Below are 27,917 nucleotides of genomic sequence, written 5' to 3' on the forward strand. Positions count from 1 at the left end.
ATCCCAGCACGCAACAAAGAGGCCCCGGGACTACAAATCCCAGCACTCCCTGCACCCTGTTCCTCTGTAACTTAGACTCCAGTGTGCCGCGCTGTGTGCGCAAATTCGTAAACCCTCCCTCAGCTTTGGGGGTTTCTGAATTCGGAGACTTGAAACTGGGCGGGAAGACCCCCTTAACTCTCAGAAGAGGATGACAGCCCACAGAGAGGTAACATCTGTTTACATGGAACTCAGAAATCTCCTGCAAATCATGGTAAGGCTGCAAACAACAAACAAAAACACTGATTAAACCGTGGAAGATAATATGACAAAATGACTCCTTCAGATCGTGCTTGTTTGTTGGTCTGGGGCGCCTTCGACTTGCTTTGCAGGGGTTTCTGGTGTGCTCCTGTGTTGGACTGGAAGAGAGATCGATTGTATACTTAGAATATCCATACCGGAAGGGTTATTAAGAGAATTTGCCAATCCAACTCCTCTTGTTTTACATACGAGGAAACTGAGGCCCAGAGAGGTGAAGAGATTGTCCACCGGTTACAGCAAGTTGGGGCAGAGTTAGAATTCGGCTCTAAGTCTCCTGACCCTCAGTCTGCGCTGTTTACACCACATTAAGGTGGCGATATTTTTAGCAACATGGCTATGTGATGATTCTCCTTGGTGAAGTTTCCCCATCCAGGTTGAAACACCCAGAGGTTAGGCAAGCATTCATTTGGTGGATTTCCTGCAAGGGAAGGAGTGTGATGTTTGTTTATTTTCAGTCTAGGGAGAACTTAGTGGTTTGATATGTTCTTTGTTTGTTGCTCAAGGTGACATTTAATGTGATTTTAGGAACTAGGTAAAATTGTGTAGGCGAAGGTTTCCTTGGACATTTCCTATCTCTTACTAGGCTTTCCTTCCACTTCCCATCCCCCTTTCACCCATCTAGGCAACCACCCAATTTTTCCTTCCATTGTAATTCAACAAAGAACCTTTTCAGGATTCCGGTAAAGGGTGAAAGGCATTGTCACTGTCATAAGGAAGATAACCATCTAGTTAGGGAAAAAAGGAAAGTCTGCTGAGATTCAAGAGGAGCTGCAATAAATGTCATAAGGGAAAGGTCATCAGAATGCCACAGAGGTTCTGATGGAAAGATTAATTCCAGCTGGCAAACAAAACTGATGGAGGAGGGGACATTTGAATTTGAAGGATGGGTGGATATTTTTTTCTGTTAAAAAATTATCTTTAATTTTTAAGATAAAATTTTATCCTAAATTTTTTTGTTAATGAGGTATCACATATGCAGGAAGGGCACTGTTTTTCTATACGTATACACTTGTGTTCACCACCCCCTAAATTAAGATATAGAACATTTCCAGCATCCCTGTGACCCTTCCCAATCGGCACCGCATCCTTTCATCCTGATAACCACTCTTCTGACTGCTATTACCATAAATCAGTTTTGTCGTGAATTTCATTTAAATGTAATCATACAGTAAGTACACTGGTAGTCTGGCTTTTTTTGTTCATCAGTTGTTTTTGTGAGATTCGTCCATGTTGTATGGAACAGTTACTTTTTTTTTTTTAATTGCTCACTAGTATTATGTCGTAGGTATCTAGCAATATTTGTCTAGTTTGTTGATGGGTATTTAGGTTATCAGTTATCAGTTTTGGGCTTTTGTTAACAAAGCTGCAGTGCGTGTTCTTACAGGTTTCTTTTTTCAGACTCTGCACTCATTTCTTTCTTTTTTTTTTTTTAAAGATTTTATTTACTTATTTGACAGAGAGATCACAAGTAGGCAGAGAGGCAGGCAGAGAGAGAGGGGGAAGCAGGTTCCCTGCTGAGCAGAGAGTCCAATGCGGGGCTCGATCCCAGGACCCTGGGATCATGACCTGAGCCGAAGACAGAGGCTTAACCCACTGAGCCACCCAGGCGCCCCTCTGCACTCATTTCTAGGAGAGGAGTAGCTGGCTTGTACAATTTGCATATGATAAGCAATAGTAGTAGATATTGCCAATGTTAGCCTTCACCAGCAATATAAGAAAATTCTAGATAAGTCTTAGTCTTGTCAAAACAGGGTCTTACAAGTCTTTATAACTGAGGTATTTTGGCTAAATGTGGTATCTTTTTTTTTTTTAAGATTTTGTTTATTTATTTGACAGAAAGAGAGAGATCACAAGTAGGCAGAGCAGCAGGCAGAGAGAGGGGGGAAGTAGGCACCCCGCTGAGCAGAGAGCCCGATGTGGGGCTCAATACCAGCACCCTAAGATCATGACCTGACCCCAAGGCAGAGGCTTAACCCACTGAGCCACCCAGGTGCCCCTAAATGTAGTATCTTATTAATAGTTTTTTCTTACATTGTCTCTGGTGTTGAGCACCTTTCCATATGCTTTTTGACTCTTTCAGAGTCCTCTTTTGTGAAGTGTGCTTGTTCAAGTCTTTTGCCCACTTTTCAAGTTGGGTTTTTTGTCGTTTTATTCTTACTGATTTGCAGTTCTTTATAAAGTTTGGATATGGAATTCTTTGATACAGGCTTCACAAATATCTTTTCCAAGTCTGTGGCTTGCCTTTTTAGTCTTGCACTGATGTCTTTCAATAAACAGAAATTCTTAATTTTTTTTTAAAGATTTTATTTATTTATTTGACTGAGAGAAATCACAACTAGGCAGAGAGGCAGGCAGAGAGAGAGAGAGGGAAGCAGGCTCCCTGCTGAGCAGAGAGCCCGATGCGTGACTTGATCCCAGGACCCTGAGATCATGCTGAGATCATGACCTGAGCCCAAGGCAGCGGCTTAACCCACTGAAGCCTCCCCAGAAATTCTTAATTTTAATGTAGTACAATAGTTCAGTGTTTTCTTTTATGATTAGTGCTTTTTTGCATTAAATTTAAGAAATCTTTGCCTACAGGCTTGGTAGGATTTTAACAGGCAAATAGGAGGGAAGAGCATTGCAAAAGAAAGAAGAGAGAGCAAGGTTGAACATAGGCCCCTGTGTCAGAGAGGGAAGGTGCAATTTGTGTTGGGCATGGGAAGGCCTGCAGTTTGGACTGTAAGAGGGTGGGGCAAGACAAAGCTGGAAAGATAGGAGGGAAGCATACTGAGAAGGGTTTTCACAGTCTGGACATTTTTCTGAAGGAAGTGGAGGCACTACCAGAATATTTATGAACTCAAACAGAACTTAGTTGTCTTCCCTCCACCACCAGATTTGCTTTTTCTCCTCTGCAGTCCCATTCACTTAACACCACCTCCAATACAGCTCTGGCCTATGTAGCCATAATCCTGGGTGATATCCTCCTTCTCTATTCCTGCCTTCAACTGGTCACCAAGTTGGGATAGATCTATAGTCTAAATGCCTCCAACAATGTCCCTTCTTTTTCATGCGCAACTGCCACTGCCTTCGTTCAGGATCTCACACCCCTTATCTATACTATATCAATCACCGAGAGTTTCCCTGCCTCCAGCTCTTTCAATATCCAGTCCAATAGCAGCTAGTGTGATCATTCTAAAGTGCCAATTATTCACGTTTCTCTACAGGCTGAAAGCCCTGAGTAGCTCCCCAATGCCCTTAAGATAAAATAAAAACTCCTTTACATGCTTACACTTTTTGTGATTTGCTTGCTCATCTTCCACGCTCAACTCAAGCCTCATCTCCTCCAGAACTGTGCCTTAAATCACCTCTCCCCAGAGGACAGGCAGGGGAGCCGTTATCTGTAGCACTGGGGTACTGTGCTGTCATACTGGGTATGTTGTACTGGCAACTGTGTCATAGCCAGACAGGTCTGTCTCTCTCAGAGGCCGTGTGCTCTCCCAAGTAGAAACTTCACTGTACTAAGGTTTTTTCCAGGTGTAGTGCCTTGCTTATGGTATACAAGACTTGATGACCTGACTCCAGGTCTGCAGCCCTCACTTCTCATCCCTGAACCTTGGGTTCCAGATGCTCTGGGTTTCTTTTCTGCATTAGTATATGCTACAAGGAGTAAGCCTCTGTGCTATGGTCTGCCGTCCTTTCTTCCCCCTTTTGCCTAGAAGATGCCAGTTTCTCTTCCCCAACATACATACTCTCTTCTATGCTTCCAAAGTGTTTTCATATCTCCCTCATAGCACTTAACACATGAAAGCTTCCCCCCCCCTTTTAAAAAGTATTCTCCATACCCAATATGGGGCTTGAGCTCACGACTGGAGATTGAAAGTCTTATGCTCTACCAACTGAGCCAGCCAGGCGCCCCCACACTGAAGCTTTTTGAGGGCAAGAACCTTCTCTTCTTTTTATATAATCTTCTACAACATAGAAATTAGAACAAGACTGTTTTTTAATAAACCAGTGGGTTGGTGCTAGGCTCCTTTGCATTTGTCTGATATCTGCACTCGGATTCACTAAAAGCAAATAGAACCCTTTTCCTTGTCTTTAAGACCCAGAAGTCTCTGGTGTGTACTTTAAAGGAACCAGCTTAAGTGTTAAGCTGTGTAGCATTCCTTAGCCTTCTTCCAGGAGAGCCACGGATGCCATTTTGCTCAAAGAACCATTGTTGGCTCAACCCATCTCTTTCTTATTTTAAGACGTTTTCTGAACAGAGGTCACGAATATGGTCTTTGGCTTCCCATAACCCGGGGTCCAAAGCTGACCTTGCCACTTAATCAGCTTTTGGATTTTTAAGCTTAGAGTTATGGTAATTCAACGAGACAATGTACACACCTGGCACATGGGAAAACGCTCAGTAAACGGGAGTTGTTATTACACTTAATATGTCTTTGTATCCTGGGGTAGCCGCAGCTGCGTAGGGAGCTCCTGAGAGGTAAAGCTCGACCAAAGCAGTGTATTTCGGGCCCAGGATGGTGATGGTGATGGCATTGGTTTGGGCATCCGCACTGCCTAGACTCCATTCCTCTCTTCAGGCTACTCTCCACCTGGTTCCTGGGCTACAACACACCTCGGACCGACCCACCTCGGACTGTCTCTCCCAGGCCCGGGCCGTCCTGGAGGTCTGAGGCTGCCAACGCCGCGGGGGGAACTTAGTGTGGGCGGAACTCGAGTGCAGCGGCGGGAGGCTTCCGGGGGAGCCGCAAGGCCAACGGGTCGGCGGAGGCAGAAAAGCGTCGGACGCCGGGCCGATCATGGACGCTTGACAACCTGCGGACAGGCGCCGGGAGGCCGAGCCAGCGACCGAGAGGACGGAGAGGCGGCGAGGGCAGGTAGGGGTCGGCGAGAGGGCGGGGCCCGGCGCGCCAGGCTTGTCTCAGCAGTCTGGCTTAGCGCCAGTCTGCAGGAATGCCCGCGGCCACACTGCGCCGGCCCCGCCCCGGGGAGCGCGCCCCGCGGCTCCTCACTCCACACCCGCGGCCCTGCCGGGAGAATGCCGCTGGTCTTGAAGTCCACTCAACCCTGCAACCCTCAGTTCCTCCACCGAGGTTTTTCTTGCTTTCCCACCCCCAGAGGCTGCCTCTTTGCCCTTCTGCTGTGCATCAAAATAGCGCCCCCGCAAGACGCGAATTCAGCTCCCCTGTGTCCCTAGCCGCCGCCTGTGGCCCTCCCACTTCAGAAAAAAGGGACTCTCAACGCTTCTTTACTCTTTGCTCCTACAGGCTTTGCGCCTTAGGCCGAGATTTTTTTTTTTCTTTCTTTCTTCTTTTTTTTTTTCTTTAAAGGAACCAAAGTTTCTATTTCTCCCTCTTCACCCCAGGCCCTTCCATTCATCTCCACACGTGTCAGCTTGGAGGGGAGGTTTTCGTTCCTCTCTCCCGCCTTATCCAGTCTCTCCTCTTACCCCTTCCTTCCTCAGCAACTTTTCTTCCGTAGCGCTTCGCTTTTTCTGTTTCGGACAAGACATTCTTATGTAACCTTAAGTGAGGCGACATGCTTGTTTCTTTCACACTGTGGAAGGACTGCTGCTCTGTATGCCTTCCTCCACAGGAAAACTTGGTTTCTCTTGCACCGAACTATCGTTGGAATTATTCTCTTCTTCACTTTACTCTGCCTCTTCTTCTTTTTGTCACAGTGCCCCCAAATGCGTTGTTGGTGGAGTAGTCTTTTCTTACACAGGACTCCTGCAGAGTAGGTCTGCAGTGTGTATTCCCATACACTCAGCATGTAAGTAGATTGTAGAATTGAGGGACCCTCGGCCCCTCATGTCTTCAGGATGGCAATACAATATCTTCATTGTTTTCTCAAATCATTTTATTACTTTCTTGAGATTTTGTACAAATTCTGAAGTCATGTTTGGTAAAATCACATAGCTGTAGGAGGACAAATAAAGGGAGTTTCCTCAAGGACTTAGCATGTATTTTCTTAGTTTGAATATGTTGCTTATCTTTCATTATGATTTTCTCCCTTTTTCCAGGTTTAAGTGGCTTCTTTGATTAAATGAAACATCTTTCATGTCTTTTTGCGGTTTTCCTTATTTGTATCGGCTGTAGGTGGGATTCTAATAACATACTGTAAGCTGTAACTGATTGAAATTGCTTATATCTGCTTCTTCTGTGTATGGGCAAAATTCTCTGTTTCTTAACTACAATTTATAAGTGAGGTAAATATAGAAGAGCTACTGAGAAACTCCTATGTGTTTCTTAGGGTCTAGTGAGGTTTAAGGGCTTAAAAGGTGCTGCATTGGGAGACTGCCACATGGGGATGAAGTGGCTTTTCTTAAATGTGTTTCAGCCTCCGAGAAGGACACAATTCCTTTAACTCTAGGTGGAACCCTGCCCATCTCAAAAAGTGGTTGTAGCATCTGGACTGTTTTCTTTTTTGGATACTATAAAATTAAAGTATACTGATGTCTGACCTGGCATTAAATAAGCATAGACTTTGCAAAGGAGAAGGAAGAATGGCTGAAACACTTTTCTTTTGGACAGATCTCAAGGCCAGAGAATGGCAGGTGAACAGAAACCCTCAAGTAATCTCCTGGAACAGTTTATTTTACTAGCCAAAGGTACCAGTGGCTCAGCCCTCACTGCTCTCATAAGCCAAGTGTTGGAGGCTCCTGGAGTATATGTCTTTGGAGAACTGCTGGAGCTGGCCAATGTACAGGAGGTAAGAACAGTTTCGGAACAGTTTCCCTGTCTTTGTTCTAAACCTTCCTGTGATTCTCCAGGATTCCAGGGAATTTCGGTGCTGAAGCATTGTGGACCTGTGAGGGGCGCTGTTCAGGGAGGGATGGGAATTGGCCGGGAAGAGGGAAGGAGAGCAAGGATGATGTTTTGGGTTCCTGGTCAATATTTTCATTTCAACTTGTGGTAAAATTAGATTGGGTTACTAATAATTTGAAAGATAGGGGAAAAAATTCCCTTGAACCTGATAAATAAGAAAAGTGGAGCATAAGCATAGCTGATATTTAACAGAGGTAGTTTCAGGCATTTGCAAGGACCAAAAAATCTCCAGTGCAAATATGGACAGGAAAGATTGGTAGGTATACACAAAGCAGAAAATGGTTGCTACTGAACATGAGCTGGGTATGGAGAAGGAGTATATTGTCCTGTTGAAAATGGCAGTGTTATGCCAAGTGGATATGTAAAATATGACATGAAAAGCTGGAAAGTAGTCCTTTTTGCTTTGTTTGCTTCTATTTTTGATTGTTGTTATTGAAACTGGGGGTGTCTAGTTGTGGTTGTTGTGCCTTAAAAATGAGAAGGTTGTGGCGATTCACAGACCTGTACCCCTGGGGCTAATAATACATTATATGTTTATAAAAAAATTATAAAAATTATTAAAAAAAATGAGAAGGTTGGTGAAGAACGATTAGGTCGTCCTGTACTTTTCAACATCTGCTTCTCACTTTGGATACTTTTACATTTATTGATTCATACTTTTATATTGATTGAAAAGTCTGGCAGCATCTTTACTGCTTTGGGGATTGTGCTCCGAAGCTGTTGGAGGGTGGGTCAGCTTCCGCTCTCCTGTCACAGCTTCTCTCTGGCTGCCTGGGGTGGTGCTAGCTCTGGGGGCAGCTGCCACATGCAGATGAGTGCGGTGCTCATTCTCACGGATTATGTGCACCATGCTGCTGAGGGTGGCCTGGGCGTTTGTGTCGATGGTGGCCCACATCGAGGAAGTGGCTGACTTTTGCTGGCTGGTTCTTCACTTTGTGACCTAGGACACCTTTGCCATCAGTTGTTGGCTCCATGTCCACAACCTTGTGAATCAGCACCTGGTGGCAGAGGTGTGGACCTTCGGGTTTTGGGACTCACTGCTATACATCTTCTTCCTCTTGATTAGGAAACTGGAGTAGTTCCCCATGACCCTCCATTGCTGACCTGGTGTCATTTTGGCTTCCTGTAAAAAACAGAGACAGAAAAGGCCACTTTTATGTTTTAATTGTGATCTTTTTTTTTTTTTTAAGAGGGTGCTATGGAGAGAGAGAATGTTAAGCATGCTTCACACCCGGGCTCAATCTCACAACCCTGAGCTCATGGCTTGAGCCAAAATCAAGACCTGGATGCTTAACTGATGGAGCCACCCAGACACCCCGTGAATTTTTATTTAATGTCAACCTTGCTATTAGACTGTAAGGACAAGGTCTGTTGTGCTCCCCATTGTTTTCTTAGTGCTTAATATGTAGTCTGACACACAGTAGGCTTTTAGTAAAAATTTAATTTACCAGAGATGTAAAAGAAATCCTGAGGAAATTAAAAAAATTTTTTTAAACAGACTTTCTTTTTTTTTCTTTTTTTTAAACAGACTTTCTTTTTAGAGCAGTTTTATTTTTTTATTTTTCATTTATTTTTATTTTTGTTACTCTTATTTTTTTAAAGATTTTATTTATTTATTTGACAGAGATCACAAGTAGGTAGAGAGAGGAGGAAGCAGGCTCCCTGCTGAGCAGAGAGCCCTACATGGGGCTCGATCCCAGGAACCTGAGGTCATGACCAGAGCTAAAGACAGGCTTAACCCACTGAGCCACCCAGGTACCCCTTTAGAGCAGTTTTAGATTCACAGCAAATTGAGAGGGAAGTACAGAGATTTCCAATATATCCCTGCCCTCATACATGGATAGCCTCCCCCATTACCCATATCCCCCCTCCAGTGTGGGACCTACACTGACACATCGCTATCACCCAAAGACCATAATTTCCATTAGGGGTCACTCTTGGTGTTGTACATTCTGTGGGTGTGGCTAAATGTACAATGACATGTGTCCACCATTAAAGTATCATACAGAGTAGCTTTACTGCCCTATAAATCCTTTGTGTTCCACCTATTCATCCCTCCTTCCCCTCTTAATCCCTGGCAACCATTGATCTGACTACCCTCTTCCTAGTTTTGACTTTTCCAGAATGTCATATAGTTGGAATTGTACAGTATATAGCCATTTCAGATTGGCTTCTTTTACTTAGTGATATGCATTTAAATTTTCTCCATGTCTTTTTATGGCTTGATGGCTCATTATTTTTTCAACAGAAGAGATGACAAAGGGGTAATATGTTCCTTCAGGTTCATAAAAAACCTGAATGAATATGCCAAGTAGTTGTTCCATAACTGTGAAAGATGGGCTGAGAGGAGATGGATGAAAATTAAAATGAGAAAGACATTGATTTAGGCCAGTGGGAAAAGTTGTGGAGTATCTGTTGTAAAGAAAGTAGTCTTTTAGGATTAGTTTTGTAATCATCTGTCTGAAAAGTAGGGGCTAGATTTGATGGTCTCTTCCTCATCTGTTTCAGGACCTCAAGAGGTTCTTATAACCTGAGAAGGTAGACTGGGTTAGTAGGAAGCCAGAGTTCTCATGGGGGTGCTGAGCAAATCACCACTCTCTCGCCATATCTGTTTTTTTCTGTGTGTGAGCTGGGAACCCTAGTTGCTTTTCAGTGGTCTAAAATGATTGTAGTTCTTGGGAATTTTTTTTTTAGATTTATTTATTTAGGGGCACCTGGGTGGCTCAGTGCTTAAGCCTCTGCCTTTGGCTCAGGTCATGATCTCAGGGTCCTGGGATTGAGCCCCACATCGGGCTCTCTACTCAGTAGGGAGCATGCTTCCCCCTCTCTCTGCCTGCCTCTCTGCCTACTTATGATTGATCTCTCTATCTGTCAAATAAGTAAATAAAATCTTTTAAAAATTTATTTATTTATTTATTTTAGAGAGCAGGGGTGGGGTGGGGTGGAGGGAGAGGGAAAGAATCTTAAGCAGGCTCCTTGCTCATCGTGGAGCCTGATGTGGGGCTTGATCTCATGACTCTGAGATCATGACCTTAGCCGAAATCAAGATTCAGATGCTTAACTGACTGAGCCACCCAGGTGCCCCTTGGAAACTCTTTTTTTTTTTTTTTAAAGATTTTTATTTATTTATTTGACAGAGATCACAAGTAGACAGAGAGGCAGGCAGAGAGAGAGAGAGGGAAGCAGGCTCGCCACTGAGCAGAGAGACTGATGCGGGACTCGATCCCAGGACCCTGAGGTCATGACCTGAGCCGAAGGCAGCGGCTTAACCCACTGTGCCACCCAGGCGCCCCGGAAACTCTTTTTTTAAAAGATGGTTTACATTAAGTAGTAGTATTATTGGTGTCCACAGAATACTGCCTTGGTAGTACTGCTTTATGGAGTTTGATAAATTAAAAGAGCAATGGGTACATATTTGTGAGTAAAAGAAACACCCAGTTAAGTACTGCCAACAGAGCAGAGCGGCTCCAGGCAGGAGAGTATCTCTGTCTGTTTTGCTTCTGCAGATGGCTCTTCACCATTCACATTAGGGAGGAATAAGTAATTGTTTTTTAAGGGATAAGTAATTTTAATGAACATTTTTATTTGGGACTGCCTGATATTGTGATTTCCAGTCCCACATGGACTGTTCTGTCACACTTTGTGCTGTGCTAATCTCTCCCAGCACTCATACTATTCACGTAGTTCTGAAATGATCTGGAACCTACCCTACACTTCATTCAGTGTGGACTGATAGTGGCTTGTGTTGTACCTGTCAACCCGGTTGTGTAGACAGGGCTGCTCCAGTCTTCGTTTTTTTTGTTTTGTTTTAAGATTTATTTATTTATTTTAGGGGGGGGTTGAGGGACAGAGGGAGAGAGAATCCTCAAGCAGACTGCTCGCTGAGCATGGAGTCCGATGTGGGGCTTGATCCCAAGACCCCAAGATCATGACCTGAGCGGAAATCAAGAGTCAGATGCTTAACCGATTGAGCCACTGAGGTGCCTCTCCAATCTTTATCTTAATGGCATGGAAATTCTAAGAAAACCTGAACTGCTCCCAGTACTCACTGCTGTGTGTGTGTGTGTGTGTCTGTGTGTCAAAAGCAGTTGTTTAGGCGTGCTATGTGGAGTGCAAAACATGTGTTCCTGAGAGAGAAAAATTAAATTTAAAATTAAATAAATCTTACTTACTTTTTCCCAAAGAACAGAGTTGGACGGGACCTCAGGGACCATCTAGTAAAACAACAGTCAGCCGTGGCACATGATTGTCACCCTTTGCTTGAACACTGCAGTGACTGGTAGACAGCTTGGTCTATGAACTGTTGTTGGTTTTTTCCTTCCTCAGCTTGCGGAGGGAGCTAATGCTGCATATTTGCAGTTGCTGAACCTCTTTGCCTATGGAACATACCCGGATTACATAGGTGAGTTGGTTAAGATCTTCCAAAGCCTTTTCTTAATTATGTCACTCTGTTTGGATATACTGCCTCCATGAGGATCACTAGGGTCTGGGATGTAAAGCATGGGGTGGGAACTTTCTGACCTGGCTGTTTTCCACTTTACTCTGCATTGTAGGTAACCTTGCATGAGGTCTTTATCTTCTCACCCTTTATTTTTCTCTGTGGTTAAAAGAGGGACTATGCTTATGCTTATGTATAAATATAGTCCGTATTTTCCAGATGAGATTCTTGAGGACTGGTGTTTGTAGAACACTTGAAATGTTGTGAAGTGTCAGAATACCCACCTATAAAGTACTCAAGTATTTTAAATATTATCAGAATAATGTCACTATATTGAAGAATATTTGGAAAATAGGACACAAAGTCACTTGTAGTTGATCATCATTAAACTACTGTTAGCATTATGGTGCTGGACTTTTCCCCCTTGTGCTTTCTGTTATGTAGGTGTCATTTAGTTTGTATACGATATTGTGTCTTTTTTCATTGACTTCATAGGCATTTATTCATATTTTACATCTTTCTAGTCATTTTTAACATTTTATAATCTAAAACTCCATATTTGGCCCATTCTCTTTCATAGGTCATTTGAATCTTTTTTCCCTTTTCTTTCTCCTTTTTTTTTTTAGAGATTTTATTTTTAAGTAATCTCCACACCCAAAATGGGGCTCAAACTTACGACCCCAAGATCAAATGTCACACTTTCCACTGACTGAGCCAGCCGGGGCCTTGGTCATTTGAGTCATTTTGTATTAGGATCTTAAGTATCAGGAATAAGGTGAATGCACTTCTAAACAGTAACTTAACCTTTCACCCAAGCCATTTTTGTTTGGCTTCCCTAGTTTTTGTTGATATGACAAAGGCCTCTTAGTTTACTTTAATGGTATGACTCAGGGCCTTCCCTACTATATCCCAGACTTCTTCTTCTTTTTTTTTTTTTTTAAAGATTTTATTTATTTATTTGACAGAGAGAGATCACAAGTAGGCAGAGAGGCAGGCAGAGAGAGAGGAGGAAGCAGGCTCCCTGCGGAGCAGAGAGCCCGATGCGGGGCTCGATCCCAGGACCCTGAGACCATGACCTGAGCCGCAGGCAGAGGCTTAATCCACTGAGCCACCCAGGCGCCCCTATATCCCAGACTTCTTTTTCCCTTTCTTTCCTCCTGATCACTTGTACCTACCCTGTGCTATGTCATCTGGACAGTTTGCCACGTGTTAGTTTATCCTGACCTTTGTTTTGTTCCAGTGAGTGTGTCTTCTGTTTCCATCCTCACTAAAGGGACAACATTGCACAGACTCTGACACCAGACTTCCTGAATTATATTATAGCTCCGCTTCCTTTACTTATGGGTCCTTTGGCAAATTAAATGATCTCTACCCCAGTTTCCTTATCTGTCAGATGGGAGTAATAATAGAGGTCCACAATCATTTACCTGCCCTCCTTGGGCTAGATGCTTCAGAATTTAGAATTTTGGGGATTCTAAAGAGGTAATATGACATATATGCTTTTTTATTTTTTTAAGATTTTATTTATTAAAATTCTGGTTTTTTTTTTAAGATTTTATTTATTTATTTGAGAGAGCAAGAGAGAGAAAGAGCATGAGGAGGGGAGTGAGAGAGATAGGGAGTAGCAGACATCCCGCTGAACAGGTAGCCTGATGCAAGACTCGATCCCAGGACCCTGGGATCATGACTTGAGCTACAGGCAGATGGAACCACCCAGGCGCCCCTGCATATGCCTTTTTATGTAACTCTTCCAAGATGTGGGCAAGCACCTGTATCCAGTATTTAGTTGCATCCACAGTTTGGAACTAAACAAATGAAGTTGTACAACAAGTGGGATTAAAATCTGCTTCAGCTGAGGTCAGGAATTGCCACCAGATGAATTTCAGCAGCACGCCTAAGAAAAAGACAGCTTGAATTCACCTTTTTGGAATCCAGGATTATGGATAAGGAATTGAAGGCATTTGGGATCTTTCTTGCGAGGTTGTTGTGAGGACTGACTGGGTATGTATGTACATGTGCCCTGTGGCTGCTGCCATTGCTCTCGCTATCACTACTGTTTTTTGTTTTTTGTTTTTTCTTTAAAGATTTTATTTATTTATTTGACACAGAGAGACAGCGAGAGAGGGAACGCAAGCAGGGGGAGTGGGAGAGGGAGAAACAGGCTTCCTGCTGAGCAGGGAGCCTGATATGGGGCTTGATCCCAGAACCCCAGGACCATGACCCAAGCCAAAGGTAGACGCTTAATGACTGAGACATCCAGGCACCCCATCACTACTGTTATTACTACAGTTTTGCCCATTCTTTAAGGCTCATCTCAAACTCCATCTTTCTTTTTCTTTCCTGTCCTTCCCAAGATGATCCCACTCACTTGTACTCTCCCTTTCATTTTTTTTTTTTTCCTTTTCTCTCCTTCTTCCCTCCCCCTCAGCCTCTTGTTCTCTCCTAGTAGTTTGTACCTTTCTTCCAGTGGTTCTGTTTTCCATCTTAAGCTGTTGAAATACCCATTGTAAGACTGAGGGCAAGTCCAAGGCCCTTGAGTTTCACAAGTCTGGTGGCCTGACAAGGCCCATCTTAACTATCCTTAACTTCCCCTGAATCACTTAAGACCCGGCATAGCATATAACAGATTCCCAGTGAAGACATGCTGACCTTGGTTGAATGTCACACAGGGCACAGATAGTATTCCATTCAGATGATTGTCTTACCGTTTGTGCATTCATGCCTGGCTTTTCAGGAGTACATGGTCTTCTGGAGAAGACAGGAGTTGCTCATGGAACATTTGCTTCATGAATAAGTGCAGAGTCATGACAGTGAATCAATAGTAGATTTGGTGTGGGGAGTTGGTGAGCTTAGTCCATAAAGCAATTCTAATTTTATTTTGTGTCTTGATTTTTGTGGTGGGTGGGACTGAGCAGCCAACAAGGAGAGCCTGCCAGAACTGAGCACAGCTCAGCAGAACAAGCTGAAACACCTTACCATCGTGAGCTTGGCGTCAAGAATGAAGGTACAGTGCTGAACCTCTTCCTCTCTTGCTCCTCACCCTCAGGCAGGTGTTGCACTGCCATCGGTGCGTGAGCTCCCAGCTGTTGCACAGTAGTCATACCATGAATGCATAAAATCGGCTTGGCAAAGGGTGACAGCGATAAAGATAACAATTAAAATAGTGTAGATAAATATTCACCGTTTCTTTCAGGAAAACTATGCCCAGGAGACCTTGTGAATCAGCAGGTCTCAGTTCTGGCATGTTGTGGTGACTCACTGGCTGTGAACATTTTGCCATACCAAAGGGAGACTGCCGTTTCAAGATAGGTAGTTTTCAAATGGGGGCATCTCAAGGCAAGTTAGCCCCTTCATCTTTTGCTTAGTGCACTGTGAACCTGGTGCTGGAGGAAAAACTTGCTCTGTTGTACTTCCTGAGAGCTAGATTTTTTATATGCTGCCTTCTTCTGGGGATTATCAAGCTTAATTATCTTAATTGGGATTTTTGCCTTATATGCTATCTTTATTATTTTTTTTAAAGATTTTATTTATTTATGTGACAGAGATCACAAGTAGGCAGAGAGGCAGGCAGAGGGAGGGGGGAAGCAGGCTCCCCGCTGAGCAGAGCCCAATGCAGGGCTTGATCCTAGGACCCTGGGATCATGACCGGAGCCAAAGGCAGAGGCTTAACCCACTGAGCCACCCAGGCACCCATATGCCATCTCTAGATGCTAACCTTCTGTAAGATAACCACTCCATCGTATCTGAGTTCTCTGCCCACCTTGATTTAGAAGAGGCCTTGCAAAGATTGCCTTTTTCCCTCCAACTTGTGAGCACTGAACATTAAAATTCAACATATCATTCTGATAGCTAAAAAGCATTCTGTCTTATTTTAGTTTGCATGTATTTAATAATGCCATGTTAAAAAAAAAAAAAAAAAAGAAGAGGCCTTGCAGTCAGGTTCTCCTAGCCATTAACAACGAAGAGCCAGATTTGGTTAATTTACAGTTGATTTTGGTTCTCTGCCCAATCCTGGCATAACTGTCTCAAGTTTTTGAGGGGCTTCGCCACTGGAAGAAGTTTGCCCTTTGCATCCCCCTCTGTGACTGAGCTCGAGAGATGGAGATTTGTTCTTGCATTGCCGTTTCAGTTGCTGAGACCATTTCCTTGGTCTGATGCCAGATTTCTGATTGTCTGTCTGGCATTTTGGGCAGGAGGCCTGTTTTCTTAGGAAAGGAGGACCTAACTTCTTTTTATTTTTTTTTGGCCTGATCATGGACTTCCCAAGTGTAGCAAAGAGTAGGAGTAACTTTTTTCCTTATTTTTGTAACCTGTCATTATAAGCCCATCTACATCCCTGGGTTTCAGACCTTTAGTCATAGAAAACCCCTCTAGGTATGTTTACAGTTAATCTCTTGTTTGTATACCTCTTCCTCCTATCTGTTTTTGAGATTTGATGGCTGTGTTAACTTCCAAACTAGAATTGGTGTGTCCAGAAAGCTGGATATCTGGATATACATTTGTCTTGAATAAATGCAGAATGTTGGTATAGCCCAGTAAGAGACTGTTGTTGGGGAATTGACACTGGTTGCAAGAGTCAGAGAAAACAGATGTAAACTTCAGGATGACCCCTGAGCTGGCAATACCCACTGGCCACCAGTAGGTGGATATGTTAGTCTGCAAATCTGTTTGCTTGTGCACTCTTGAGCAGGCAGCCGGTTCTCCTCTCCAGTGTCTGAAATTGTTCACAATTTGATGATCTGGCATTTTATGTCACATCTGCAAGCTTCCAGAAGGTGGCACAGCGGCACACACTGAGTATTTCCCATTCTTCTCTGGGACACTTTTTTTTTTTAAGATTTATTTATTTATTTGTCAGAGAGAGAGAGAGACTGCACACACAAAGCAGTGGGAGCAGCAGCAGGCAGGAGGAGAAGCAGGCTCCCCACTGAGCAACGAGCCCGATATGGGACTTGATCCCAGGACACTGGGATCGTGACCTGAACTGAAGGCAGATGCTTAACCAACTGAGCCACCCAGGTGTCCCTCAGCGACCCTTTCTAAGAGTGCTTCACAGTATGAAAGCTAAAGGCTGGGTGAAGTCCAGAACTCACATTTATCTAAGTCTTGTTGCCATAGATATTAATAATTAACCACCAGGCTGCATTTCCCAGATCCCTGAGACAGGTGTACACCTGTGTTTTCCTTAGCCCTTGTCAATGATTTTTATAAATACCGCATGGCTTTATCTGCAGTGTATCCCCTACTCCGTGCTGCTGAAGGACCTGGAGATGCGGAATCTCCGGGAACTAGAAGACCTCATCATTGAGGCTGTCTACACTGACATCATCCAGGGGAAGCTGGACCAGCGAAACCAGCTGCTGGAAGTGGATTTCTGCATTGGCCGTGACATCCGAAAGAAGGATATCAATAATATTGTCAAGACCTTGCATGAATGGTGAGGCTGAAAAAAGGAGGGATCACCTCTCGTTAGAGAAGGGGACTTATGGCATGCCCTTTGTGCCTCTGCTTCGGGAACTGTTGTCTCCTATTATCAGCTGGGGCTGCGTGGGGGCTGGAGCCTTAGGACACTAAGCCAGGGAGTGGGGCTGCATTGGGGGCCAGAACTGTGTGACCACAGAAATTCCTGCAGGGGGCTATTTAATAGCAGGCTTGGCAGGTGGAGCCTCTGAAGCCTAGCCATGTGGCACAGATCCAGTGCTTTGCACACTCAGCCTCCGAGTCTGACCAAGCTCAGGAAATTAGTGTTGCTCAGATTCCATGGATACGAGAACATACGTTCAGTGTCAGTCACTTTGGGCTAGTATTGGTAAAACGTGAGGGATAGTGAAGACAAGGAGTGGGTTATCTGAAATGGGAACACAGATGCACACACAGACTATTTGATGATCATATTCTGGTATATAAAAAGAAGTGGGACATTTGCATGTTCTCTATTTTATTTTTTTGCATGTTGTCTATTTTAATGGAATTTAATGTTTGCAAGAGCTTTGGACAGTCTCCAAGGATTTGTTATGGAGCTATTAAAATGATTTGGAGTTTATAAAGCCAGAAGGGCCTACTTGGAGGAGAGGTTTTAGGTGAGTTTTGAAGGAGGGCAGGGTTAGGGCCTAGTTGGTGGTGAGGAGAGCATGTCCCCAGGCAGGCACGTGGTGCTGGAAATCATGAAGCAGAGCAGGCAAGTTGTGTGCAGACGGTTAGGGAACTGGATACAGGTGCTGCCCACATCTTGAAAATGTTATATAAAGAGGCATATGCAGGGGCACCTGGGTGGCTCAGTCGTTAAACATCTGCCTTCGGCTCAGGTCATGATCCTAGGGCCCTGGGATCGAGCCCCGCTTTGGGCTCCCTGCTTAGCGGGAAGCCTGCTTCTCCCTCTCCCACTGCCCCTGCTTGTGTTCCCTCTATTGCTTTCTCTCTCTGTCAAATAAATAAATAAAAACTTAAAAAAATAAAATAGACTGAAACATTTCAGGTATGGGTGGCCCAGCTTTGACTCCCTGACCCCTGTCCAGACCCATCCAAGTTTCCCTCACTTCAGCTACTATTGGACCGCAGGGCATGTGCTGTCCACCCCTTCCCCCAGGTTCTGTCCCAAGTGTGGCCCCAAGCACCTTCCCTTTACAACATCTGACACAGGCAGGAACTTTCAAAAGGTTATAAAAGCGTTCAGTCAGAATAAATAGGAAATAAACTTAGAAAACACCCCTCACAGGAAGTGCCCTAGCATGTAAATCTCAGCCTCCCGTCCTACTGTGGCGGCTGCCTTACTCCATTTTGACATGACTGATGCTGTTTTCATGCCCATAGTTGCCTCGATTCACTGGGTTTCCACCCGGAAGTGCCATCCTAACCCCATCCCAGGATGTTTCTAGTACAGATTCTTAGTGCTTGTGTTGAGGGAGGCACTGGAGTTAGATTTGAAACAAAGTTGTTAGGGAGAGCAGTACTCCAAATACAGCAGAATGTTTGCAGTTAGACTTTGAGGTAGAGGGTGAATGCGTATTCATTGTACTATTCTTTAAACTTTTTTTTTTAGCTTTTAACATTTTCAGAATAAAAGTGAGGAAATGAAGTAATGAGGGGAATGACAATTAGGAAGTAATAAACTTTTTTTTTTTATTTTACAATTTTATGTATTCATTTATTTTAGAGAGGAGCAAAGGTAGAGGGACAAACAGACTCTGCATTGAGTGTAGAGCTCCACGCAGGGCTCAGTCCCGTGACCTCAGATCATAACCTGAGCCTAAATCAAGAACCGGGGGGGGGGGGGGGGGGGGGTGCGCCTGGGTGGCACAGTCTGTTAGGTGTCTGCTTTCGGCTCAGGTCATGATCTTAGGTTCCTGGGATCGAGCCCTGCATTGGGCTCCCTGCTCAGCAGGGAATCTGCTTTTCTCTCTCTCTCTCTGACCCTTCTCCCTGTTTGTGCTCTCTCTCTCTCTCAAATAAATAAAATCTTAAAAAAAAAAAAAAAATCAAGAGCCAGATGCTCAACTGACTGAGCCATCCAGGCATCCTGGAATTAACAAAACTTCTGAGAGAAGGGCCAATGTTTAAAATAGGATGCTTTTAGGGGTACCTGTGTGGCTCAGTCAGTTAAGTGTCTGCCTTTGGCTCTGGTTATGATCACCAGGGTCCTGGGATCAAGGCCCACACTTCCTGCTTCCTGCTCAGTGGGGAGCTTGCTTCTCCTTCCTCTGCTGCTTCCCCTGCTTGTTCTCTCTCTCTTGTTTTCTGTCAAATAAGATTTTAAAAATATTTAAAAAAATAAAATAGGTTGCTTTTAGAAAATAATTTTTTTCTCTTGAGAAAAGTGGTGAGGGGTGCCTGGGTGGCTCAGTCGGTTAAGCAGCTGCCTTCGGCTCAGGTCATGATCCCAGGGTCCTGGGATCGAGTCCCACATTGGGCTCCCTGCTCCGCAGGGAGCCTGCTTCTCCCTCTCCCTCTGCCTGCCGTTCTGCCTTCTTGTGCTTTCTTTCTGTCAAATAAATAAATAAAATCTTTAAAAAAAGAAAATGAAAAGTGGTGAATCCATGCCACCTGTATGATCTGTCCTAATTCCCTTAGTGGGGTATACATTCTGTAAACCTTCTCATGGGATACAAAAGTTGACATTCAAGCTGTGTTCTAGAAAACTGTGTGACGCCAGGTGCCCTGTGTCATCAGAAATACTGGTCTTGGGAAGAGTGAAGGGCAAGAGCCTTCTTTGGCAGACAGGGTGTTAAAGGAAGTCCCTATCGAGTTGGGGACGGAGGTTTTGGAGACTGGAGGAGAGCTCCCAGGCCTTTCTGTGGCTCAGGACTGGCTATCTCTGTTGTAGGTGCGACGGCTGTGAAGCAGTTCTGCTAGGCATTGAGCAGCAAGTTCTGCGAGCCAACCAGTACAAGGAGAACCACAGCCGAACTCAGCAGCAGGTAGAGGCAGAGGTAAGGAAAAGGACATCTGTTACCTGCTCCAGGGATCCCTGTTTGCTCATTTTGTGGTTCTTGATATAGGTGCACCAGCCACCAAAAAACAAGCACTGGGCTAGTGGGGTACAGATGTGGATGACGTGGTCCCTGCTTTTCGCACTGTCTCCTTTCTGATTCTTGGTTGCAGAGGGTGAACAGGTTTGGAGAGCAGAGAATGTTGTCACTCCATGGTACACATGTACTTCACAGCTGTAGAGCAAAAGAAACCAATTTGGGGATGGGTCTTAAAGAGGGGTGAAAGGGTGGAGGAAGGGGTGCAGCGGGATAAAGGCATGTCGGGCTTTGAGGCACTGGTTTCCCTCTGCTTCTGAAGCTACATGGTAGGTGCACTGTGTGCATTTTACTTTTGAAGCTACACATGGATATTACAACCTGTTAACATGCGTGAAATTTCACGTTGAGAAAGGAAGGGAAGACATTTGGTAGATGAAATACAAGTGAAGAAAGTGTATGATTATGGTTTTGGTGACACCTGGTTGTTCTGGACACATTTAGCATCTCAGAACACAGGCCTTCGGGTTAATGGGAGCTCATGTGCCTGTGGCCTTGACACTTGTGGAGCAACCTCAGAATTTAGAGCCATAAACTGAAAATTGTGGCATTGGAAGTCTTTTTCTAGTGTGATGGAGCTTGCGCGTTCATGGTATTTAATAAGTTTCTAAGTCGTGTGTCCAGGAGTATGGCAGAATGGGACCCGGAGTTACGTTCTTAAGAAACCTAAGAAAAGGGATGCCGGGGTCGGTTAAGTGCCTGCCTTCAGCTAAGGTCATGATCCCAGGACCCTGGGATTGAGTCCCACGTTGTGGGGAGCAGGGGCGGGGAGGGTGGTGTCCTTGCTCAGCAGGGAGCCTGCTTCTCCCTCTGCCTGCTCTGCCTGTTGCTTCCCCTGCTTGTGCTCTCTCTTACAAAATAAATAAATAAAATACTTAATAAAAAAGAAACATAAGAAAAGTGATGTGCCTTTCAAAGAGGGATTTGTGGAATTTGAGGATTTCCCTTACTCCGTTATATGTACTCCTTGAGAAGAAAACCTTATTTGTCTTTGTAAGACCAGCTCCTTGTCACATGCCTAACCCATAGTAGGCGTCAAGTTGTTTGTTGTACTCTGTATTTTGGTACACCCTGTGTGCCTGTGGATTGCTCAACTCCACTTTTCATGAACTAGAACACATTTATTTTAGGTACACAAACACCCCTACATACATACATGTACATACCAAGCCTGAATGTTCAGAGCGTTTTTAAATTTTTTAAATTTTTAACTCTACTTCTAGCCAAAGAAGTCTGAACTACATTTAATTTAGCATAAGCTAACGACAAATACAATTAGTATTTGTAAGCCTGCTGCTTCTCTAATAAGCTTTGTAATCCCTGTCTTGATATTGTGGTCTCTTCTCTGAGCTGGGATTGATGTCTGAGCAGAATAGGAAGTGCTAACTACTCTCTCTCATCCATTGATTCTTCCCTATAAGTTAAACCGTGGAAACGAGTGAAGTTTGGGGGTGAGATGTGCCCGCGAACCTGGGGTAGCCTGTATGAAGTGAACCGTCTTAACCTGGTTGGTAGCCCGAGAGGAGCCTGATGGCCGCTGGCAGCCCCGCTGTGCCCAGACTGTTGCTAACTGTGTGGTAGGTGGTGGGCTTGGATTGTGCTCACTAGCAAAAATGAATGCTGTTAATTTCAGAATTTTGAATGGTTCAAGTTCATTTCCATGACAAATGGCATCTGTTGAAAGAAGGCATTGACTAATGGTGAGGCATGACCAATACTTAGAGAACAGTGTAGGCTCTTAAATTACAGTTATTAAAAAGAAAGAGAGAGCCAGTGCACATGCGTTTGCTCTCAGAGGCCCACCGTTACAAAACCGCAGCTGTGGTCACTCTACCGGCATCAGAGCCTGATGCTGCCACCAGGTGGCGGTAATAATCTGATTAAATTTGAGAGAAAGTTGAGGAAAAGACCAAGACCACCTCCACCACCAGTTAAAACAATCTACTGTCTTTTTTTTTTTTTTTAAGTTTTTATTTATTTGACAGAAATCACAAGTAGGCGGAGAGGCAGGCAGAGAGAGAGAAGAGAAAGCAGGCTCCCTGCTGAGCAGAGAGCCTGATGTGGGACTTGATCTCAGGATCCTGGGATCATGACCTGAGCCAAAGGCAGAGGCTTTAATCCACTGAGTCACCCAGGTGCCCCAACAGTCTACTGTCTTGACAGTCTTCTAGAAAACCTGGAACAGATCAGTATGAGAAGAGAGGGAACATGGTTAAAACCCAGGGCCTTGTCCATTTTCCATTAAGTAAATGTATAATCTGGGTACTTAGTGTAGGATGCTGATCATTCCCCAGCATGAGGTGCACAGAAGGCTGTTTGTAGACTTGAAAACAAATCTATCAAGAACAAAGGGATAGAGGGAGAGGGGGAAGCAGATTCCTTGCTGGCAGGACACTGGGTGAAGCCACACTTGACTTGGGATGCCCTCTGTATTCAGCATCCCAGTCTGCAGTCCTCTGTTGATGCTCCTTTCAGGAAGCTTGTAGTGCTGATGGAGAAGACAGCAGTTTAGGGCATGGCTGTTCCTATATCACAAAACGACAACACAAACCTAAATAAAAGTTGGGCTTTAATCTAGTCAAGGCTCATTTTGTAGATGATAGATCTCTTCCAGGAACCTGGTATTGGCCTCAGTCACAGCACTGCTTCTTCTCTGTGTTAGGCCTGCCTCTCACCCAAGCTCCTGATATTCTGACTGCTGAGAACTTTTGACCCTGATGATTCCCTTTCTTTTATAGACGACTCCCTTCTTTATAGACTCCCTGCTTCACAGAGAATATGGGGGTCATCAAACTGGGGAAGCACCTTTACCTCCACTTACTCTTTCCAATGCTTTTCCTACCTCTTTTCTTCCTCTCAGCTGCTTGAGGGTCAAAAGCGTAAAAGATTCTTTAGAACTGGTGTTGGGGAATGTGTGTGTAAACAGGCACGAGAGGGCACAGCTGGTAGAAGTATAAGATGAAGTGATCTCTTTTCAAAAGGCAAGAGAGCAGTAGTTGTTAAAATGTAAAACATGCCATCCCTACGATCTGGGAAGCTCACTTCTAGGAATATGTCTTCCAGAGCTGTTCACAAGTGTACGAACAGGTAAACATAGAAGACTATTCTTGGCAGCACTGTACATAAATGAAAAGCAAGCTGGGAACTAATTTAAGAAAATTGTAAAACATTCGTAACAGTACACAGATGATACCAAGGATGTGTGGAATGTGGAAAATGTTCAGAAGTTGCTTCAGTAATTTCGAGCCCTCCTTTGTTAAGTAAAGAAACATGTGCCGAAGACCAGTGTAATCCTGTTTTGCCAGTCCTGGTACTGTGTTTTCATCATTTATCACTTGGTTGGCTGAAGTCCATCCTCTAGTTGTTTATTCAAGAAGGCTCATGCAGCTGTATTCCCAAAGTGCCTGTGAAAATATTTTTAGTTTCATACATGAATAGTGGTTAACTGACTATAGCGTTGTTAGGGCCCCCTTTCTGTTTCTAAGGCCATTTGAACCAGTGCTTTCTCTCACCTGCTGTGTTGTACCTCTTTGCCCAATGGTTCACTTCCACTCGCTTAGTCGCTCTTTTCAGCCAAGGAAGTGTTAGTTCCATTTTTTGCTAAACTCATTTCCATGTGTCTTCTACGAGTAGTCCCTGCTTGCTTCTCCTCATCTGGCTTTCTAAAGATAATCACTGATTTTCTTATAGAGGATTCTGGTTTCTTCCCTGGGTGGCCCCCAGTATGGTGCGAACGAGTTTCAATGAGTTTTCGGCACTTAACAGGCTGAGCACACTGCTTCTGTGTCTCCCTCCAGGTTACCAACATTAAGAAGACACTCAAAGCCACCGCCTCCTCCTCGGCTCAGGAGATGGAGCAACAGTTGGCTGAACGGGAGTGTCCCCCTCACGCTGAGCAGAGGCAGCCCACCAAGAAGATGTCCAAAGTGAAAGGTCTGGTCTCCAGCCGCCACTAGGGCCGGCTGGGGCAGCTGGCACTCACCAGGCCTGGGTCAGGTTGGGAGGGGACACCGAGGACCTATTTCCTCCCCTCTCTACCTTCAGTGAGTTCCAGACCTGCCCATCCCCTCACCAGCGCCTCCCACCCTGTTGATACTGTTCCAGAAGAACCGTTAATCCTTTCCTCACCCACCCCCTCCTCCCCCAGTTGTTCCTTCAGACTCAGGGGCTCCACTGATGCCATCCCAACAGGGTCAGACACTGCCCAGCTTCCCTCCAGGAGGTTCTTGTCTTTGTTTAAGGGCTGTCTCCCTCCCAGTTTTTCTTTTGCTCCATGTTATTTTGTCAGGCTGGTCATAAGCCGGAGGCAGCTTTAGCCGGCCCACAGGGATGACGGCAAAGGAGGCTCCTCTCTGGGGAGGACGGTCTGCCTTCTCCAGCCCCAAGTACCACAGGCCCACACTGGTGCAGGTGACCTCTAGCCGGGTATCAGATGCTTTCTTTTCCCTCTCCTGCCTTATCCCTTGTTGGCAGCTCCGATCAGGCCATGGAGGGATGTGATGCTGGGCTATGTTTACTAAACCTGCGGGTTTTCAGCCTCTTAAGCCTAGCTCCAATCTCTCATTAGTTGGGAGCACTGGGTTGACTAACCTCTGGTATGTGAGCACCAGTGGAGGGTGCTACGGGTCTGTTGGGCGGCAGAAGTTTCTTCCGGTTTGGTGGTCTTTGCTGGCCATACTTCCTGCTGCCGCCTGACTCCTCAGACTGGTTTTCAGTGTGAAGGTCCCAGCTGCCGCCAGGGACTGTTTGCCGACACTTGCTCTCCCGAGATCTTTTATCCCTCCCAGCGACGTCTGAGCTAGGGATGGTAGTGCCGAGGGCCCTCTGTCTGGTGAAGGACCTGCTGCTGCTTCTGTCTCTCTTCCACCCCTCCTTGGCTGATGACCCAGAGCCCTCTGATGATGGCATTCTCCTGGCAAGAGAAAAGGACTTGACTAGCCTTTCTGAACTTGAACAGTTTCAGGTTATATTTTAATTTTTTTTTTGTACAGGTTCTGATTCTAATACATTTCAACATTGCTTTTTTCCCCCCTTGTGTCAATATTTGTTATAAACTAATCGCCGGGGATTTTTCACCTGGTTGGAGGGTGGCATGTGTGTTTGTGTGCGTGTGTTGTTTTTTTTTAAGGGGTGGTGGAGGTCCTGGACTGATATTAAAGTTCGATAACAGAAAAAGCACATTTTAGAACAAAAAAATAAAAGTGTAGATTTAATGTATGTGACTGTGGAGTGCGGGGTTATGTAGCTGGTGGATCTGGAGGGTCTGGGATTAGGGTGGTTCAGGGAAAATGTGACACTCTTTCAGTTCCGTGGTTAAACAAGGGGTTTCCCCTTTTTCCAAACTGTCCAGCAGGTGTTGAGTGTTGATTGAATGTCAACATAGTATTGTTTCCTTTTTCACCTGGTCCGTGTGCTCATACAACCTTCCGCCCTACTGGAGAGTTTAACTCCCAAGGTAGGTTTCAAGAAACACCTTGACAGATGTTCTGTGGAAAAGGGGTTCTGTTGTTAAATAAATTTCACTCATCCTGCATCCCACATCCTCATGGGAAATTCATTTTAAGGTCTCAGAAAAGGCCTTGGTGAGGAAGCCTATGCCCACACTGATTTCACCACCAAATTCTTCTTGGTACTACTATCTAGTGGAACACACTTTGAGGAAATTTTTGGAAACATTATCTGTTTCTCAAGAACACCTCCCAGCTTTGTAGGTTTTTACAGCTGTACTTTCTAGACCCAAACCAGGCACTCTCACTCTTGGCAAGTCATCTTTCATCCTTATCTTTCCCACTGGCGAGTGGACTAGGAAGAGTGGCTTGACTTGTGTGAAATGTGTGACTACTTGTTTGACTGCCCAGGGCCCCAAGGAGCTCTAGTTTCACCTTCTTTATGGTTCTGCTGCTTACTTAAAAATAGTAATGGCGGGACGCCTGGGTGGCTCAGTTGGTTGAGCAGCTGCCTTCGGCTCCGGTCATGGTCCTGGCGTCCTGGGATCGAGTCCCGTGTCGGGCTCCTTGCTCGGCGGGGAGCCTGCTTCTCCCTCTGCCTCTGCCTGCCACTCTGTCTGCCTGTGCTCGCTCTCTCTCTCTCTCTGACAAATAAGTAAATAAAATCTTTTAAAAAAAAATAGTAATGGCACTCCTAAGAACACGTCTGTGAAGTGCTCTGTAAAGTGTTCTTTATGTAAAATAAAACCACTGAATGCCGTCCTCTGAAACAGTCTCCTCAGGCTGTAAGGGGGAGTATTGCTTTGGTTATCCTCACTTCACGTATGAGGAAAGGGGACTCAGAGACCCAAAGTACCCTGATGATAAGTGGAAAACAGACTCCTAGGTCTCCCGGGTCGTACATCCTGCCTCTTCTCCGTGTTGGAATGTAATTTAAAGTTGGCTCCACAAGTGCCCGCTTAAGCAGCACGTATACTAAAATTAGTCTGCTCCCCAGGTGGACCTTTGGCATCGTTTCACCGACTTGTTCCTCTGAGAGCTCTTCTTGCTTTTAACTGACACCCACACACCACAGTCTCTGCTTCCCAAACCCTCTTAGCTGGCTTCGTAAGGAAGCGGAGGGGTTGGGGGTGGGGCTCCAGGAACTGGGAACAGCTGGGATGTTCATGGCTTTGGTGGGTTCCCCATCTGCCATGCTCTGACCGCTGGGCTATCTGAAATACGTGTAGTTGTTTTCCTTACAGTGTTCAGAAGAGGTGTCCTCACCATGGGAGCATCTCAGGAAGGAGACGCTGCAGCACTGAGCCTTAGCTTGGTAGCAGTGCCTCTAGCCAACTTTAAGCTGTTCGCTTCCTGAAGTCCTCTGGTCTTTACTGTGTGTCCAAATGAGAGGCATTCTGGTTCCTCCTTGGGTAACATTAGGGAGGTAGTCGAAGCCCCCAGTACAGGCTGTTCTTGTGTTCCAAATCTGGGATGACCACCACTGATGGTGGGATTTCCCCCCTCACCCCATATTTCTGAGTTACAGAAAATGAGGTGACCAGAGACTCTTAATAAGATGATTAACAGCTTGTGATATATTACATACTTGCAGTTTCCTCTGTCTGATGTGCCAGCTTGCTGGAATCCAAATCATGTTCCTGTTCTTATATTAGAGGCATTATTCTAACAGCCTGAGACTTCAAACACTTTTTTTGAAATGCAGCAATTAATTGGTTCTTATTGGGCCTGAAGGGCTGTCATATAGGTCTTTGAGTTTCAAGTTTAGCATGCTTTGATCGTTCTGGGATTGTACCTGTGTCTTCCCGGGGACTCTGCATACACCCATGAGTGTCTTACTGCTTTAGTAAGTCTTCTCTTATACGTTTGCTGGAGATTTACAGATTGAAAATCTATTTTTTATTACAAATTTCACTTTGCATCTCCATTACATTACCCTGAGGACAGTAAATGGATCTTTTACACTTGTCTATTAGGCAGTCATCTATGACTTGACCTCAGGACAGTAAGCATGTGGTGAGTAAGTGTTCCTCATATAAAGGGAATGTTGGGTCTTTTCAGGATGGGCACTGTTGTTCTTAGTTAAGGATAAACCTCACAAGGAAGTAAGTGATGGAGAAGGGGAAGATAGGGTGCACTCCAACTCTTCTTGGGTCATTTATGCCTGTCTTTACATTGCTTTTCCCTAGCGAGACCCCAGTATGGATTCATCTAGTTACTTACCTTTCCAGATTTTCAATTTCACAGGAAATGGGGTGGAACCATGGGAGTGAATTATAAAACCTGTGGAGGACATATAGAAGTAAAATAGGAAGGTCACAGTGGAACTCTGGCAAACATTTCCAGCTGGACTCTAAAAGAAGAGAGATGACCCTGAAGAAATTTTATTTTTATCTAT

General features: G+C 44.8%; 1 protein-coding gene across 3 annotated transcripts; it reads left to right on the top strand.

Moving 5' to 3' along the window:
- Positions 1-39: 39 nt before the first annotated feature.
- Positions 40-25,824, top strand: COPS7B (COP9 signalosome subunit 7B). Of its 3 annotated transcripts, XR_006820316.1 has the most exons (9): positions 40-253; positions 4,866-5,162; positions 6,819-6,996; positions 11,439-11,514; positions 14,466-14,554; positions 16,785-16,987; positions 19,871-19,976; positions 21,494-21,649; positions 23,870-24,006. XR_006820316.1 is itself a non-coding variant. In XM_046019404.1 (8 exons), exons 3-8 carry the CDS (start codon positions 6,835-6,837, stop codon positions 24,026-24,028), a joined length of 795 nt encoding a protein of 264 aa, XP_045875360.1. In that variant the 5' UTR covers positions 46-253; positions 4,866-5,162; positions 6,819-6,834; the 3' UTR covers positions 24,029-25,823. The 3 variants fall into 3 exon arrangements, 2 of the variants coding, with proteins under 2 accessions (XP_045875360.1, XP_045875361.1); XM_046019404.1 differs by lacking the exon at positions 21,494-21,649 and having other exon boundaries at positions 46-253; positions 23,870-25,823; XM_046019405.1 differs by lacking the exons at positions 40-253; positions 4,866-5,162; positions 21,494-21,649 and having other exon boundaries at positions 23,870-25,824.
- Positions 25,825-27,917: the final 2,093 nt, after the last annotated feature.

This window comes from Meles meles, chromosome 9 (genome assembly GCF_922984935.1).
Source record: "Meles meles chromosome 9, mMelMel3.1 paternal haplotype, whole genome shotgun sequence".
NCBI lineage: Eukaryota > Metazoa > Chordata > Mammalia > Carnivora > Mustelidae > Meles > Meles meles.

What these genes read in the sequence shown, in the direction of transcription:
- COPS7B (XM_046019404.1), top strand. Translation starts at nt 6,835, where the DNA reads ATGGCAGGTGAACAGAAACCCTCAAGTAATCTCCTGGAACAGTTTATT. An exon ending in AACATACCCGGATTACATAG is followed by an intron (nt 11,515 to 14,465) that starts GTGAGTTGGTTA and finishes GGGACTGAGCAG; the next exon opens with CCAACAAGGAGAGCCTGCCA. An exon ending in AGCAGCAGGTAGAGGCAGAG is followed by an intron (nt 19,977 to 23,869) that starts GTAAGGAAAAGG and finishes GTCTCCCTCCAG; the next exon opens with GTTACCAACATTAAGAAGAC.